Source organism: Berghia stephanieae, chromosome 1 (assembly GCF_034508935.2).
Source record: "Berghia stephanieae isolate SIO BIC M18660-M18661 chromosome 1, UCSD_Bste_1.3, whole genome shotgun sequence".
Taxonomy (NCBI): domain Eukaryota; kingdom Metazoa; phylum Mollusca; class Gastropoda; order Nudibranchia; family Aeolidiidae; genus Berghia; species Berghia stephanieae.
In genome coordinates, this window is record NC_088360.1 from 123,013,047 (window position 1) to 123,031,346 (window position 18,300).

At 32.9% G+C, this 18,300-nt stretch overlaps 1 protein-coding gene across 4 annotated transcripts in view; it reads left to right on the plus strand.

The window, feature by feature from the left end:
- Positions 1 to 15,184, plus strand: part of LOC144962962 (F-BAR domain only protein 2-like) — a 39,821-nt gene extending 24,637 nt beyond the window's left edge. For all 4 annotated transcript variants that reach the window (XM_078896442.1, XM_078896441.1, XM_078896443.1 and 1 more), the window contains 14 exons: positions 3,085 to 3,169; positions 4,407 to 4,422; positions 4,742 to 4,793; positions 5,289 to 5,339; positions 5,622 to 5,752; positions 6,212 to 6,279; positions 6,535 to 6,707; positions 7,543 to 7,730; positions 7,948 to 8,141; positions 9,146 to 9,301; positions 9,585 to 9,717; positions 10,684 to 10,886; positions 11,866 to 12,095; positions 13,268 to 15,184. In XM_078896442.1, the coding sequence (XP_078752568.1) occupies positions 3,085 to 3,169; positions 4,407 to 4,422; positions 4,742 to 4,793; positions 5,289 to 5,339; positions 5,622 to 5,752; positions 6,212 to 6,279; positions 6,535 to 6,707; positions 7,543 to 7,730; positions 7,948 to 8,141; positions 9,146 to 9,301; positions 9,585 to 9,717; positions 10,684 to 10,886; positions 11,866 to 12,095; positions 13,268 to 13,311 (1,724 nt within the window). In that variant the 3' untranslated portion in view covers positions 13,312 to 15,184. The remainder of the gene's footprint in view (positions 1 to 3,084; positions 3,170 to 4,406; positions 4,423 to 4,741; positions 4,794 to 5,288; positions 5,340 to 5,621; positions 5,753 to 6,211; positions 6,280 to 6,534; positions 6,708 to 7,542; positions 7,731 to 7,947; positions 8,142 to 9,145; positions 9,302 to 9,584; positions 9,718 to 10,683; positions 10,887 to 11,865; positions 12,096 to 13,267) is intronic.
- Positions 15,185 to 18,300: the final 3,116 nt, after the last annotated feature.

The window sequence follows — 18,300 nt, forward strand, 5'->3', positions numbered from 1 at the left end:
TTCCATAGTGAGCTGACAAAATGGAATGATTTAATTTGGTTTTAAAATTTGGGAAAATGATGCAGACTTAGAAAAACAAAATCTCTTCGAAAGATCATCACAAAGATATTTCAAAGTTTTCTTTGAATAAAATACTGATAACAAAATGAAAGGTTTTATGTTACAATACATATGAGGTGAACAAAAAAGGTTCAAAATTGGAGGTCTAATTACCTCAATTATTGCCCCTATCAGTCTTAACAGTAATGCAGTTTTATTAATATCTGTAATCAAGTAAATGGAATATTAATTTTTATTTTTGGTAAGATTCGTGACAAAAAATAAATAATACCTACAAAAGCAAAACAAATTATGGAGTATTATTTGTGTTACTATTTGAGGTCTGTCTTGGGTAACCTCGAAAAAGATTGCCTCCATAGATAAGGACAATAGATAACATGCCGACGGAAAAAAATAGCTATGTATAGCCCTGATTTAATGTCTAAAAATAATGTCTTTGTTCATCAAGAGTGCTTATTTCATCGACTTACCAAATTGTCCATCGTGACATCTTGTGGCTGCTCCTAGAGTCAAACGATGGGTATAGTCTTAACATCATTGTCTTGAAATAAATGTAGGACAAATGAATCCGATAATCTTCTGACCTAAACCTAACAGAGGCTATGCCATATGTGGAAACTTTTAGGTTTTATCCCAGGCTATAATTGTATTTTGGGGGTCCCGATAGCTCAGTTGGTAGAACAGTCGAGGTTTTTTTTCTGATTCCCCTCCCCCCCCCCCCCCCCCTGTCCACCCCACAATGATTGGGTAGCTGGATGTTAGATCTGGTGGAAAGTAATTTGTGATAGACTAGCATCCTATTCAAAGGATAGCAAGCAATTACTATTGTCCGTTGCACGCTATATGAACGGGATAAACTCTGGCTCCATGGGACTACTAGATAATCATTGTTACTAAAGATCAAATTTTGAAAAAGAATAATTAAGATTAAATTGGGCATAAATTACCCAAATAAACCATTTTCATCACCCCAAAAACACCATATAAGTTGATAAGAAGGAAGATCTAGTCATAACAACACAAAAACTGAATTATATGTGGTTTTCCGTTGTTCTTTGATAGTTACTTTTTCAACTTAATTCATAAAATATTAACAAGCTATTTAAAAAAAAAATTGAGTCTCAAAATAAATGTGGCTATGACCTGAGAACTACAAAATTTCAAAAGTTCAAAGCCTTTTTTTTTTGTTCACCCATTGGGGAAACGAATAGATCAAGTGGCTTAAAAGAAAAAAGAAATATACTGAATAACAGATATCCTAAATGCCCAAGATCTCTTGCTATTTGGGAGTTTGATGAGAAATGAAAGATTTGTATTGTTTTGGTATAGATTAGTATGAAGTGGTTTTATTGGTTCTCTTCAACTACCACTTAATACTATGCTTTACATTATGATATTGTTTCTCTATGGAAGACCTTTCATTATATAACCATGCTATTGTATTCATGTGCTCTACTAATGCAAGCTAGACAGATGCTTCTTTGAAATTTGATATTGTGGCTTTTTTTTTCTATCTTCCCCTTATTTTAAATGTGTCTTGCTTGGAATTTTAATACTGTTACATTGGTTGATTAAAAGAAAAGGTATTATGATTAGACTTCTCATTTAAAATTTAAACTCAGAATTTATCAACTGGTGCATATTTAAGCAATGCATATTATCTTTCGGTGAAAAAAGGGGTTGTTTCTACATACCTATTATCAGAAAGACAATAGAAAAGCACCTGCTTTATTGACCACACAGGTTCAACAGTGGTGTTTCACTAGACAGGATGCACTTTAACTTTATTCACTGTCATATACCCTTCAGTTCAGCAAAACTTCACTAATATATTATTTTATTTTGAATAGCTACAGTGGTGGATAACAAAGCACTAGATGATTCTTTTACATCTTTCTCATTAACATGTCACTATCCATCTCATATTTTTCCACGAACATCAGTTCTACCCTGTTGTGTGCCTCTCTATTTTCAAGGGCCATTTTAAATTTGCAATGGAACAATATTCAGATTAACTTATTTTAATAATTACACCCGTTGAAAGAAAGAATTATATGTATGTACGATGTCGCCTCGTGTAAATCAAATATCCCATGAAATAACAAAGCACTCTCTAAAATGCTCTATTTATACTTATGAAAATAATGATAGCTGTGTTAAAGTTTATCTTGATTTAAAAAACCACCAATTCCTTTCCAATTCCTCATCTTAATGCTCGTTATTATGTCAGTAGAAGTAATATAAAATAATAAGGTGTATTTTTATTGTTAACAATGCGGTTTATACTCTTGTTTATGGACCAATCAGACAGCTCAAAAAGAGAAAAAGTTGTATTTCCATGCCAAGAAGTATTTTAACTGCAAAAGAAACAAATATACTTTTCAATGTATCGCCATCACCGATGTCATGGCTGGCCCTACTCTTGCAGTAGATGGGAATTGTCTTCAATTAAGTGTGGCTAAAATGTGTGAAGACTATAGACGATAAGCTCATAGAGCACACACTTTGCAGGATGTTCCATTATAGCTGTGTTATTTTTATATTTTTATTTTTATCCAAATTTAAAACTTTTTTTTTTCAATAAGAATTTTTATTAATCTTTGTTATTCACCTGAAGTTGAATGCAACTTATTTATCTGCAACAACACATATTATGCTTTTAACTCGATATTAATTTGATGGGTTTTTACAAAAAAATTATTGTCTTGTTGAGGGTTTCATATGAAATTTTGAATTGTTTTGTTTTAATAATTTAGAATTGCCGGTTGTTTCCATCATAGATCTTCAACGTGATGTGAAAATTACTTATTACTTATTAAGATTCCTAAGCCTTAATGCCATTTGCATAGTTATAAATCAGAAGTTATGAAATATAATTGATACGTAACAGATGTAGTTTCATTGAAGGGCTACTAAACTTTCAAACATTGAATTGCTAGACTTTGAGTTCACAGGAAATGTACAGCATTTTATTTCAGAATTGATTTCCAGTTTAATTTGTTTTTTTGTTTTTTTTACTGATAGGGTTCTTGAAGAACAAGACAAAAAGGAAGGAGAAGAAGAAGAAAACCAGCAAGAAAGATAAAGATGACAAGGACAGTGAGTCATTGTAAGTTTTCTGTGTCGTTGATAACACTGCATTAATTCCAACTCATTTTAGTAATGTTCACAGAAATAAGGGTGGAAATCTTACATTAAAAAAAAAAAAATGAAACGGATTTTTTTTTCCATAGAAATGTACACATTGTGTGTGTGTGTGTGTGTGTGTGTGTGTGTGTGTGTGTGTGTGTGTGTGTGTGTGTGTGTGTGTGTAATGCTAGTGGCAGGTCTACATTATCATTTTGATAAATACACAAACGACGAATCAAAAGAAAATCCAACATTTTGATCTGATGTTAACTGTCAAAATTCATGTTTTGAAATATCCAACTCTGAACTCGTGACAATAACAAAAAGAAGAAAAATAAACAGAAGAAATAGTTGCAAGCAGAGCATTGACAATTAACTCCCACACCCATGTTGCGTAGAACACGATTAAAAAGTAATAAACCAAAAAGATAAATGATACTAAGTGATTATAGTATATTTGGATAGGATATTTCATACTGTGTTATTCCAAATATTTAAAAATGAAAAAACAAAAACAAAAAAAACAACATTTTGGCTAGATAATCCAAACGTTAACCTATTTATCTTTATTGTTTGTTGTTTGCCAACATTGGAAACATGAGGACATATTTTGAAGAATTGGACCTCGAAATTTCTTAAGAACTTCAAATGGAATAAAGATTTTTTGCCATTTGAATTTTGAAAAATGTTGAGACTGCTTCATTGTTCATGTCATCTCACCCAGCAACACTCTCTTGACAAAACATGTTTGTAGGTCTATGTCATTTGCTATTGCCAGCTAAGTAAACCCTTGCTCCTTGCTGTGACACTTAATCAGGTGTATCATAAAGACCTACAGTACTTAAATTGAACTTTATTGGATTTGATTCGCAAGCCCCGTAACACCCTTAAAAACAAAACAAGCTAAAACACATTTATTCAATTGTCTTTGGCATTGTCAGATAGCACTATAAGGACATGATAGTCACCTATTATTATGGAATATGAAAGAAAATTAGGTCAATTGAAAAGAAAAATAAAAACAAACGAAAAAAAATTATTGAACATGAATATTTAAATAAAGATAAGAAACATCAAAATTCATCTAATGTCCATCATGGTGATTTAAAATTGCAATGTTCTTTCATGCTATAATAGAATTCCTTCACTTTTGACTATTCTTGTAAGATGTTGTAATTGGTAGACTTCTTAATGAAAATGTTTTTCATATTTTTCAGGGGAAGTCAAGATTCAGTGAGTTTATTCTTTATTATTATAATTATCTTGTAATTATATTTGGAGATAATTTTTGCCCTTGATATTGTTGTTATTGATTTTATTGAATAAACATTTTCATCTCATTCTTTGGCTTCTTTCATTATATTAAATTTTCAGAAATTGAATCACATAAAAAGAAAACAATAAAGAATAAACTTTGAAAAAAATCTTATTTATATATGAAAGATAATGCCAGATAATTTTAATCTGACTAGTGTGATGCTGGCGTTTGCTGAAGATTTAAAAATCCATCATTTCAAATTTTAACAATTTTAATCAATTTTTTTCTTTACAGAAAATAGAAGTTGACGAAGAGGGTTACAGAATAAGGCCAGAAATTTCTGAGAGTATCCTTCCTGTGTCATGGGGTTTATTTGATTTAGATTGCTTGTCTGAACCTTAGATATGCTTGTTTGAACTTTAAATAAGATAAGATATTATTTATCCATTTATTGAAATTTACTGTAGGTGTTGTTGTTAGCATCAATGATGGAGAATTGTAATTATAAATGATATATGAAATATATTTCTTCCTTTTTTTTCTTTCCCTTCTCTAGTCATGCAAACCGTGTTTCCTCTGATTTACTAACAGTCAAAATTGCGATTATTAGCTTGTTTACCAATGAAACTTAGTGATAATCTAAAGTAGTGCATTTGACTGCAATGTTCTCTTTTGGTTCTAACACTCTTACAATATTTTCACCGATTAAAACAAGGTTCTCTTGCACACTCAAGTTGAGTGGTAATATCAATTATTTGGATTTATTATGCTACTTTAATAAAAAGGCTGCTTTATGCAGGTGTTATTAGTCCTGTAGCTTTATTCCTTAACATTGCATTAGATAATGGTGACAAATGTAGTTGGTATTCTAGTGATAGTGATACTGACTCGGGTAAGTCCTACCATTACCTTATCTTGTTTGATGAGATTAAAGTATTTTTATAACCTTAAAGTGCCGAAATGCATGGAAAATTTTTATGACATATATTTTATTTAGTTTATAACTTTGTGATGCTTTGCATTTTAGTTAAAAAAACATTTTACTTCATTTTCCGTCTGGTCTCTGTGATATTAAGTTTATGTGTTTTACAAACCAATTGTAGGATAGATGAGTATTTTTTTATATTATCGTTTGAAATAAGCCTTTGATTCTTATCAAATCTCTTTCAACCAGATGGAGAAGAAAGTCGCAGGAAAATTAAAGTGGAAATCCGACCTCTCAGTCCAACAACTGCCACCCCTGCAGGGACAATTGAAGATATTAGAGCATCTGTGGAAGGGCTCAGACTATCCCCATCAGCCGCTGTAAGAGAATGGTTTCGTTTCATTAATTATTGTTACTATACTGTTTATATTTATGTTTTTGGTGAGGAAGAGTTTAGCCTTAAACATTCTTTGTTAGGTATTTAGGGGTGATGAGATGACAGTGATTTGGTATTACACTGTAATCCAAAAAGGGGGGGGGGGGGGGGGGGGGGGGGGGGGGGGGGGGAAGGGGGTGATTTTTAGCTACACTTCAAGTTTTTCTTTCTTTTTCCTTGGGCAAGATTATATACCCCTGATTTGTTCACTTTAAGAGGCCAAGGTGATTCATTTCAACTTTTGCTTGAGGGATCATTTGTATTCCGTAATTCCTTCATGGAATGCTGATGCCAGCGGTATCTTATGATGCTGCAAGGTGGGTTGGAGTTAATTTTTAAATTGGGAAGCGGTGATATTTATTTTGGTTCCCCACCCCCACCCCCCATATGTTTTTGCTTTCAGAGAAAGAGAAGTCAGACACCAATAGACAAGAAGATGAAACGTTCTCAGTCAGAGTCTGATACTCTAGAGTAAGGAACAATTTATGTCTTCAAATAATGAACACATCAAATTCATTTTAAAACATTCTTCATCAATAACCTAACTGCAATATTTGCAATACCTGCTTAACAAATGCAGAGGAAAAATTTATTTTAAAAAATTTCATCTGTGTACTGTAATTCTTTGTTAAACATAACATTAGATTAAATATTTTGAAAATATGAAACTACTTTCACTTGAAGTTTTCTTCAGAATTAACATTTGCGTTCCTCAATTCATTTCAGTAAACCAAGTAATCAAGACTTGTTGAATCTGGACTTCTTTGGCTCAACTTCTGCGGCTTCCACCCCAACAGGTGCCAATTATAATATCACACTACCATCACCGATGTCACCTCAATGTGAAATAAACTGGACTAGCACAAACAGTAGTGTAGCCACCACACCAGTAATGTCAAGTAAGTTTTGGAAGAAAACCCATTTTGCCTAAAGAGAGTGCAAAATGTGTAAAAACATTCATTATAGCAAAGTAAGGATTATGTCATCTCGTTTTACAATGGAAAACAAAAATTATTTTTAGTGGTATCCCAAACTACTGCTGTTCAGCAGGTGAATTTTTCTTCACAAATCATCAAAAAATGAGGTCTCTTTGAACAGTCTCTCTTTCTCTTTAATTTAAGTTATTGGTGAGAAACGTATACCATTAAAATCAGCAGCCTTTGAAGATTATAATATATCACAAATTGGGCCTGCTAGCTTGTTGCAACGCAAAGTGACATCTATTTAAACAAACCCATTTTTTTTTCTTCCCCTATACAAAATTTATGTTTTTTCACAAATCATCAAAGAATGAGATTTCTTTGAAAATTTAAAAACCCATAACTTTTTTATTTATTTTCCGACTTTGATAAATGTAGTGTCATTTTCCATGGTTTGGGAAGTCACATGTGGCTTTTTAATTTAATTTCTTCTATTTGTTTAACGAAATTTTAGTTTGTGACACCTATTTATAGCAACATGAATATTGAAAATAAATGAAAATATTAAAGAATGTGTACTATTGTGATGTACTTTATTTTTGCCCTTTTAGATTTAAATAATTTTGAGCTCTTGAAAAAAATCTTATTTGATCTCTAAGATATTCCTTTTCAGACTTCATCACTCATACTTCTCATTTTTGAAATATGAATTTTGAAATTTAATGGTGATGATTGACTTGAGGGAAAGAGTAATGACTGTCTTCATTACAAATAACAAAAATTTGTTCCTTAATATCACAAACTCTATCCTCAGACGTGACAGATTTATTAAGTCAAAGTAATGGATTGCCTACTCCATTGTCATCATCCACACCTCCTATTGCTGGTCCCTCGTCTACCTCCACTCCATCCAACAGTCAAGTAACCTCCCCTCTTAGTTCGTTCCCCCCACCCCCTGTACCTAGACCACCATCCAGGAATAGAGGAATCATCCCGCCACCGGTTTGTGCCAACCTTATAATTTTAAAAAACATAAAAGAAATATAACATTGAAAAAAAAAAATTTCTGTGCGTAATGTGATATTGGTAGATCTGAATTAAATTGTATATTTGTTACATACATTTCTATATTTCAACCGTGGTCAATTTGCTTCACAATGGAAAATTTCTCAATGGTTGTAAAATTATATTTCTAGATATTTCTTTTTATTTTCTCTAGTCTAAACTCAATGGTTCAGTCCCGATGAGTCGATCAGAAAGCAATGGCAGTATGACATTCAACACCACATCAATGCCGGTGGGGTCATCCCGTGGACCCAGCCCCTTGACCATTGGCATGTCAGATACTGTACCTCTGGCTATCGCTTTCACAGAAACAGTCAACGCTTATTTTAAAGGTCATGATGCTACCAAGTGAGTATTGATACATATTCTATTTATGATTTGTTTCTTGGGGCAAAGGCGTTATTACATCATGAAACTTCATCAAAATTATCTTTCCTGAAACTCCTTCAGACAAGCACTTAAAGTACAAATTCGTCATGATTTATATCGCAATTAGTGTTGATTTCAGGTTGTAATAATCTGTCATTTTTATAACATAAGACACAAAAAGGCATGGATAATAAATTATTTTGAAGAACTAATTAAATGGTAATGTTTTCATCAGTTTTCCTGATTTTAATAATGACAACTGTCAGGATATGACTGGAATTAGGACAAACTCTATGGAAATATTTTAATATTGGTAAGATGATGCAGCAACGTGACTGATCAATTTGCTCAATGAAGAACAATGTCAAGTAAATTTGGATATAACTTAGTAAAACATATTGCAGTCCTTCAGAGCCATCTGGTTCATAGAGCTGCAGGTATTACCAATTTATGTAGTTTGACACGAAAATTAGCAGAAATGTGATTCCATTTAATCAAGAAGCTTGTGTATTGCAAAGATTTCTCTCCACCAGATCTAGTAGACCCAACTATCCAATCACTGTCATTCTAGGTGGACACAAGTGCCAAAAAAATGAGTTTCTTGGGTTTTTTTTTTTTTTTTGCTTGTGTGAAGAATGTTTTATCAATCTGCTTTCAGATATGGGTGGTCCTTTAGAACCATGAGTCCATAATTTATCCCGGTTTATGTTTTTTTGGGGTTTTTTTTTTGGCATTTAATGGACAGCAGCATTTCCTTGCTACCCTTTCGATAGAAATTTATTGCAAAGTGCTTTCCACCAGCTCATACAGACTCAGCTATCCGGACACTCTTGGTCGGACAGAGGCCTCAGAAAACACTTTGTTGTATTAGATGATACCATTCTTTTCCTTGTGAGGCATGTGCTTTACCAACTAAGCTATCAGGACCTCCCTTAAAAGATATTTACAAACCTTCAATTTTGATTGTTTATTATTTGTTACAGGTGTGTCGTAAGAATAATGGGTAATGTAATGATGTCATTCCCTGCTGGAGTGGTGCGAGTCTTCACAGAAAATCCTCATCCTGCCCTTCTGTCTTTTAAAATCAAAAATACTGGAAAATTTGATGATGTCATTGCCAACTCATCTATATTGTCAAAGTGAGGATATAATGTTAATGTTTTCACATTTTGGAATCATTTATTTATAATATTATAAGACCTTGTGGACTTCACATTTTACAGTGGTTTTGCCTGGTTATATTTATGTGAAATAGAGGATTTGTAAATTGGTATTATGACATCAAAATAAAATACAATTAATCATTTTTTTTTTTTTTCATTTTTTTTTTTTTTAATTAGTTAATAATAATCCATGATCCGTTTGATTGCCATGTGCTTTAGAACTCTCATCATGTAACATAACTTTTTTTTCTCTCCTTAGACTTGACTCAGAGAGTACATCAGAAAGTTTGGCCTTCGAGTTCAACATGACTAATTTGGTTGAGCATCTGAGGAATCAGGGAGAACAAAATAAGGCAGCATCATATTTTAATATTGACATTCTCAAGTATCAGGTAGGTTCATCTAAATGTACGTTTTGCAAACCAGTCACTGTCATTCAACCCGATACTGGTGTATGTTTTATGTTTGTCTTAACATTATTTTAACACTGTGTTGTTTCCCTTAAAAGAAGAGCTAAATTCCATGCTTATAGAAACAGGTTTTGTCTTGTGATTCAACTAAACATTTAAAAGTCAAGAAGTTCCTACTCCAGTGACTGATTTAAAAGCTACCTTTTATTTGGGGGGGGGGGGGGGGGGGGGGGGGTGAAGAGAGAGCAGCTCAATAATTAACCAACGGGGCAATGTTACTTATATAAATCTTGGGTTAAGTTCAAATATTTTCTGACCCCACTGTCTACCAAGCAATCTGTGTGATCCAGTGGAAAGTTCATTGCTGTAGATCAGGATCCTATCAAAAGATAGCATGCAATTGTTACCATGCCTCCCTTATCAATTAATGATACTTTTTATTCCGTATTAATGGTTGATGAGTGACAGTAGTAGGACTGTTTCTGACTATCATAGGAGGAAACCTTTTGCTATTCTTTTCTGTGTGACTTTCTGTTCTATTCTTTATTTTGCTCAAGCCTTTAGTGAAACTCTCTGCTATAAAAGAAGCAATAAGATGAATATACATGCTTACCGCAGGGAAATCAAGTTTTTGTAATAATTCGTTGAAAATCATCTTACTTTGTCCCTTTCAGCTTAATCCTATACAGACACAAGAGTGGATTCCTTGGATCTACCTCTAATTTCTATTGTCAAAAATCCTGTCTTTTTCTTAACAACCTGGGAAGGGGAGGGGGGAGGGGGGGGGGGGACCCAAGAGTGTTTCATAAACGCATATCCATGTATCATCTCTTCCCCAGGCACTAATATGTTACAAGCACTGTCAGATTTCAAAAAAGAAAATTAATATTTTTATCTGATAATAGTTGAAACAAAAAAGTAAAATTTGTCATTTTTCTTGTAACCCAGGTCAAACCAGGACTGGCTGTGGAGAGCACTCCACTACCTCTTGTGGTATACTGGAAGCATGATGAAAAGTCTGCAGATTTCCGCCTTGATTACCGTTACAATCCGTCAGCCATGTCATCTCCTGTTACCATAAAAAATGTACATGTTGCTGTACCTGTGGATGGAGATGTAGCTAATATGCAGAGTATACCCAACGGAAATTGGTGAGTACTGGCTAAAGATACACTTGCAAGAATGGAACTGCAACTTCTAATTGTGAAAGAGGGAAATACATAACATGCTACGTTTCAGACCCAACACTCGTCATCAGCCTCATCAAAAACAATAAACCGTTAATGTGATAGGTAGTCTCAAGAAAGAGGGAAAATATGTCATCACATCTTTTTGAGATAAATGATGTTGACTTCATCTCTCTTCTTTCTATATTCTACTCTTGTATTACAGGTTTTTTGGGGTTTTGTTTGTTGTTTTTTTTTTGCTTTGTTTTTGTTTTTATTTGAAGTAGAGCTTGAGTTCAATACTCTTTATAATGTAATTTGTTCTATTTTTAAAGCAGTTGTACCCATTTTTGTTCAATTATTTTTATAGTGCACAGCTTCCAGCAGCTTCATATGCTTTTAACTTTGAATTGTATGTAAACTTCCCTAATGTGTTCACAATGATCTTGTATGATGGTAAATGTCCTCACTAGTGTCAACTAGCCATGGAATATGTGTGCTATATAATGATTATGTTCATCTTTTTCTCCCCCTCCTCGTCCTTTTCCTCTTTCATCTTCTAAAAACTGAAAAAGTCAACACAGGGGATAATGCATGTATATAAAACAGCTCATCAGCAACAATATAAAAGGATATGTGAAAACGGTAAATCAATGTCTTTTGGTCTTCAAGATGTTACGTATGAATGAATTACAATGTCTTGCTTAACCAAGAATGATTAATTAACTGTGCTGGTTAAGAACAGGAGAGTGAGGACAAAGTGATGGAGTACAAATGTGTCTTTTATAGCATTCCATCAGTAATCCAGCTCAATGAATCATGGTGAATGCTATTTCAATTTGGGAAGCTCAAATTATCCAATAATATTTTGGTCTTGCAGATGAACATTCAGTTGAAGATTCATTTAAAAGGATTCTTGGTTAATGCCATGTCTATTAAATCATTTTTTCCATGTTCTTTACAGGGATCCAAATACTAGTCGAGCCACTTGGAAGTTGAATGATATTTCAGAAGTTAGTGAACAGGAGTCTCAGGGCTGTATTCGTGCCAAGTTTGACATGAACAAAAGTCTAAACAAGCCAGGAACTGCAGCAATGCAGTTTGCAGCTGAAGGAGCCACTCTCTCCGGTGCTGAATTTGAGCTGGTGGGATCCGGTTACCGGATCTCCTTGTTGAAGAAAAGATTTGCTACCGGTAAGTGCATGATGCTTTTTGGTATATTGTGTTTAATTTAACCCCCCTCTTTTATTGCCACACCAAGTTCGGGGGGGAGAAGAAAGGGGATGGCAATATGTGACACTGTTTTAGTATCTCAATTATGATAATTAAAAAATATTAATTTGCTTTATTACTTTGCTATATATCTGGGCACTCGCTTCACATGCATAGAGACCCAGATTGGTCCCGGGTGCAGTCTATAGATTTTTTTTATTTACCCTCCTGTTCTCCTAGCAGTGATTGGGTAGCTGTATCTGTTAGATCTGGCAGAAAGTATTTAGCGATAGTGTCCTATCCAAAGGTTAGCAAGCAATTGCTATTGTCTGTTTCACGCTATAGGAACGGGGATAAACTCCAGCTCTGTGGGCCTAATGGCTGTGAAGGACTACTTACTTTATATATCGGGGACTCAATGTCCTGACTTCCTTGTGTTATGGATGGCACATTTATATGGGTGAAAAAGATTTCACAAAAACTTAATTAGGCTGGGTCACCATGTCACTAATTGTAATAACTGGGTGGGGATCCTGACCTCCCATAGCGGGCAGGTGTCTTCTATGCCCTTATATCTGTTATCCAACATGCTTTCTGTCTTTGTCTTGGAATGAGATTACTTGTTTTTTTCCTGGCCCTCGTCGGAGTTCTGGCTGGGAGGGAAACAGTCAAATGCATAGTTATTGTTTTGGGAGATGATATTTTTTTCCTTGTAAATCATCTCTCTGTTATGTATTATTATATTTGTTATTTTGAATTTATAATGTCAGCATTTGAGTGTATTCCTCTTTGTTGGATTTTGTACTTGTGTCCGGATGAGACTTATAGGTGATCTCAAACTAAATACAATGGTGGTATGCTCTTGGAATCTACATCTGATCCCTATTTGTTCCCAGTTCCCCTATGTCTTACTTTCTCTTGGGCGCTTTAATTGTAATTCTAGAACTTTTTACTATCCCATTTTCTTCCTTTTTACTGGTGCTGATATAACCTAAATGTGTTGCAAGCGCCGTAAAACCCTTAAAAAAATTGTAATAACTGGAGTTTTCTATGAAAATTTGTTTTCTATAATATTTTGTAAACAGCCGATATCTATTTCATTTAAGCTTCAATTCAATACTTACAGCTAATTTAAAATGTTTTTCTCTCTACAGGCAAATACTTTGTTGATCCTGAGCCTACAGTGAGCTATGTATGAGAGAAAGAAAAAGACATGGTTAACACAAATTTTTAATTGATATCTTCACGTTTTGCACAATCAAAATTTAAAAATTGTATTAAATGGAATTTTTTATGATCATTCAATTGAAAATATTGTTTTAATTTTTTGTTTAAAGGAGTTTGGTTTATTTTTTTAGAAATTAAATTCAAATATCCATATAAATTCTTTTTTTTTTAATGACTTGATTTCAGTGCATTGTTGATATAATGTTCCATTTGTAAAATGATATCATTGTTCATATTATCATTTCATGTATATTACATGGAATTGATAATTGATTCATATCAACAATTTGCAAATTTGATGAATCACAACTCAATGAAAATTCCATTAATAAGTAAAAGTTATTTTAAAAAATAAAACAGAAGCAAGTCACCTGTAACAGTGCTGTAATAAAAAACCACCACTTTTAACTCGTTCGTAATCATTTTCTTTGTACTGATATATGTACCTGCCCCTTTAAATTTCTGAATAACATTCAACTTAGTTCAGAAGTCGTGTAGTTTACTTAGCCTTTCAACGCAGATACAGAATATGAGAGAAAAGAATTCATCTTAAAAAAATTACCTTTCATCAATGGAGTTTAGAGGCTGATTTTTACTACATCTTTTTTCTTGCGTTTTATCAATTTCTTATTGTGGCATGATTTGTCCTACAAATTATTTCAATTGCTTACACTGCACTAGTATCTGCTCCCCTATTTCCATTTCATAGTTTCAAAGTAGTCATTTTTTTTCTAAATCCAGTCATTCAAGATCTTGTAATGGACTTTGAGATTTCGTTGAAGACTCTATGTAAGCAAACGTTATAAATAAGGACCATCATGAACAGATAGCTGCTGTAAGAAGATAAAAGTGTGTTGGAAAAAATATGCATGGGTGTCACAGAACTATAGTTGTTGTTGGAACAGGTGACTACATTGAAAATGCAGTTGGACGATATTTGATTAGCTTTCCCCCTTTTGCTATAGGTAAGCCACTCTCATCCCTGAACGATGAACCTTCTTCATTTAACAAGGGATGCCAATGTTTTAAAGATATTATCCTGATATATTTATATATCAATGCCGTGAATGTTATGTCAGTATTGGTGTGAATCTAGAAGGTGCTCAGTGTCCTACAGTTGCTATGATATTTCACGTTGCCTCTTCTTCTTTCAAATAATAAAAGATGCACAATTAACTTTGATGATGAGACCTAATGTCTTTGAAATTGTAATATCCTCCATTTTTATGGTCTTAATTGCAGTCCTATTTTCGCAAAGAGAGTAGTTACATCAATTCAACCCTAGCTTCAATGAAGCCCAGGTTGCATTGCTGTTTCTGCTCTCCTGGTAAAACCAGTAAAGTATGAGATCAGGTTAATACTAAAATTGAACCTTGCATGTAAAGGATTGCACAAGTGAAATAAAACTAAGTTTTAAACCCTTTGAATTGGTAAGATTTTCAGAAAATGCTGATTTGAAATTGAAACATAATTGCCTTATTCGAGCCATGATTTGCATCTTTTGGGTAGTCTTTATTAATTTCTTGGGATTCATTTTCCTCTTGAGGTACTCTCTTTAAATTTTACCATTAATACATTTTCCAATATTTATTATCAAAATGATATTGATATTATACGTCTTTTATTTTATTTATTTTTTTTATTTTTTTTTTGTAAATGTTTTGTTTGTCCTTTTCTTTTTTTTTTTGGCACTACTATTTTTATTGCAAATGGATCAAGATTATTGTCAATATCATTGTTCAACAGTAAGTTTACTCCAGAGCAAGTACTATTTCATTTCATTTAAAATCCTTATACAGTTATCGCAACTCTTGTTCACAGTATGTAATGCTATCAAAGAAAAATGACTGGGTGGGGTTCCCTACCTCCATAGTGGGCAGGGAGGTACATACTGTGTCTTCTATACCCCTATGTCTGTTTTCCAATTTGCTTTCTGTCTTTGTCTTGGAATGAGATTACTTGGTTTTGTCCTGGCCCTGGCCTGAGTCCTAGCTGAGAGGGAAACAGTCAAATGCATAGTTATTGTTTTGGGAGATGATATTTTTTTCCTTGTAAATCATCTCTCTGTTATGTATTATGTTTGTTATTTTTAATGTATAATGTAAGCATTTGAGTGTATTCCTCTTTGTTGGATTTTGTGCTTGTGTCCGGATGAGACTTATAGGTGATCTCAAACTAAGTACATTGATGGTTTGCTCTTGGAATCTGCATCTGATCCCTATTTGTTCCCAGTTCCCCTTTGTCTTCCTTTCTCTTGGGTGCTTTAATTGTAATTCTAGAACTTTTTACTATCCTATTTTCTTCCTTTTTACTGGCGCTGATATAACCTAAATGTGTTGCAAGCGCCGTAAAACCCTTAAAAACAAACAAAAACAAAAGAAAAATGATGTTTTATGGCTTCAAACAGACATATTCATTTTTCAAAATAGCCCTGCAACTTAAAATTTGTGTAAGAAAGATATGCCTTTACGGCCATACATGTTGCATTCATATTTCAGACTTTTTGAATGCTATTCCAATCCATTTTTTAATTATTGGTGTCGAACTATTCATTTAGTCCACAGATTTAACTTTCTCAAGCAAAATAGCAAAATTCAACAAGATTGTAAATAGTTCACTACATTTTTCTAAGAAAATAAATGTTTTGCATATCAGTAAGCCTTAAGGAAACTGTGCTTCCAATGACAATGGTACTGATAATCACTCTAGTGTTGATTTTTGTTGGAATAGTTTATTTAACAATTGTCTGATTGGTAAAGAATTAAATTTTAAAAATTATTACCTGCATGACTCTTAAGGGTTGATTTATCTCGAAGTTTCACCATTAAAAAGAATGCTTTATACCTTCATGGGTTAGATGGTCTTTCACACACAATTTAGGACATTTTGGTGCTTTTTTGGAGAAGCAATACACGCATGAATAGGTTGTCACGTCAAATGTTGAAACATTCGTAAATTAAGGAAATACATATGTGCCTATTTGTAAGTTTAGTTGACAAAATCTTTGTATAATATTCAGATAAAACTTGTCTGCTATTTGCACCGGTCTTGTACATCAGGGTTGATTGCTTAACTTAATGGGTTTTTTTGTAAATATTGTATGTAATATCCATACTACAACATGGGGACCTTTTGCATATTTATATTGTTTGCTATTACTATTACTTTATTTTCTTTTTGTTTTTAGTTGACTAGTCTACTTTGAAATAGACACAGTCTTGTGTTTGTGTCTTTGTGCCTTTTATAATTGTTATTATAACTTAAAACCATCTTCACTGCCTTGTAATGGTATTATTTCACTTTAGAACTAAAAAAGCACTGTCACCCACTTCCTTGACAATGGTAAACTGAAGCAACCAAACGTTTTTAGAAAGAATTGTATTTGTTTGCGACTATATTGATGCCTTTATGGCTTGTTTTAGGAATTCTGTAGATATGTACCTGGAGTATCTGTTTTGTCACGTGCTACCTATTTTTGTTTGTTGAAACGGCATTGATTTTACTCCCAAGTGCAATATATTATCTAATCACAAGACAATTTGTACAGTTTTCCTCCACCACAGCTGTGCTTTTGGGTAAATGGTTAAGGAATGCAAGATAATTAAAAAAAAGAGAAAGAGGATGAGCATTGATGATAAAGATAAAACTGATTGTTATTGATAGGTTGGCTGAAGAGTGTTTATTTTAAAATGAATAATAATGTTATGTAAGTGTAATATTTAAACTATTAAAATGAAATAGCCCTTTACTTGACTGCATGAAAATAGACTGCCAAGAGTGTGATATTATTGATTAATGTTGTACGTCTACCATGATTATGTATATATAAAATAAATTATATGTTGACTATTTACTAATCATATCTTTGTTTCATGCGCAAATATTTTTATGTTTGTTGGATTCCTGTCACAAAAATAATAAATCAAGAAGTGGCTGTTACGATAATTGTATTATTTGAATTAATGAAATGTAATGACATATTTTCACACATCACATCAAAATTTCCTTTATAACAATAATGAGACCATTTTTTGCAGCATAAAATTTTTCGCGTTCCCAACACCACCATCCATAAACAAAAAAACAAAACAAAACCCAAACTTCTTTGTAAAAAAATATGAATCTAAAATTGTCATTCTGGAATTGAGCAAGATACATAAAACTTTGCAACTTTTTTTTCTTTGCTTAATTTAATTGATGAAAAATCTTGCTGGTATAGTAGTCACTGATGCAAACTTAGCTCAACATTATCTCAATATTATCTCTCACTATAAGCAATGTCATAATTTTGCACAATAATAATGTCTGATGACTTCATTGAAAATTGCACATTTTAGAAGAGTCTTGATCAAACACAACATTTTTAAAATCATGTGATTTATAGCAGGGATACTTGATGTCCCTTAATGTATACTCAAATTATTTGTGAGCTGGACGTCATTTTTAGATAACATCATATAGGTGCATGTCTGTATTTGTAGTCGACAAAAGCATGGTTCTCTTTTAAACAATATTATTAAAAGTATGTTTAGGATCATAACAATGTGAAATGCCTTCTCGTTATTTAAGTGATGTTTAAAACATTGATTGATATATTAAGTGTTTTTGATTGTGTCAAATTTGTTCATAAGAAATTTCTAAAAAAATTCATATATTAGTATTAGGCATAACATTATATCATTTGCACCAAAAGATTTTTTTTTAAAAGGACATCGCAAATATATCTTGGTTTTTACTTCAAAGTAACCTAAGGTCCCAAAAAGTGTGTTTCTTTTTCCAACAGTCTTCACAAGCACAGACATTACGTTTAAAAAGTGTTTGTGTATATATTAGGCATGTTCTGTTGATTTCTGTATATCCACGCGAAAGTGCTGTACGATTGATGCACACCAATCCATCGATTGTTGCATGTTCCGCAGATTGGTACATCGCACAGTGATTTTTGTGGTTCCACAGAATG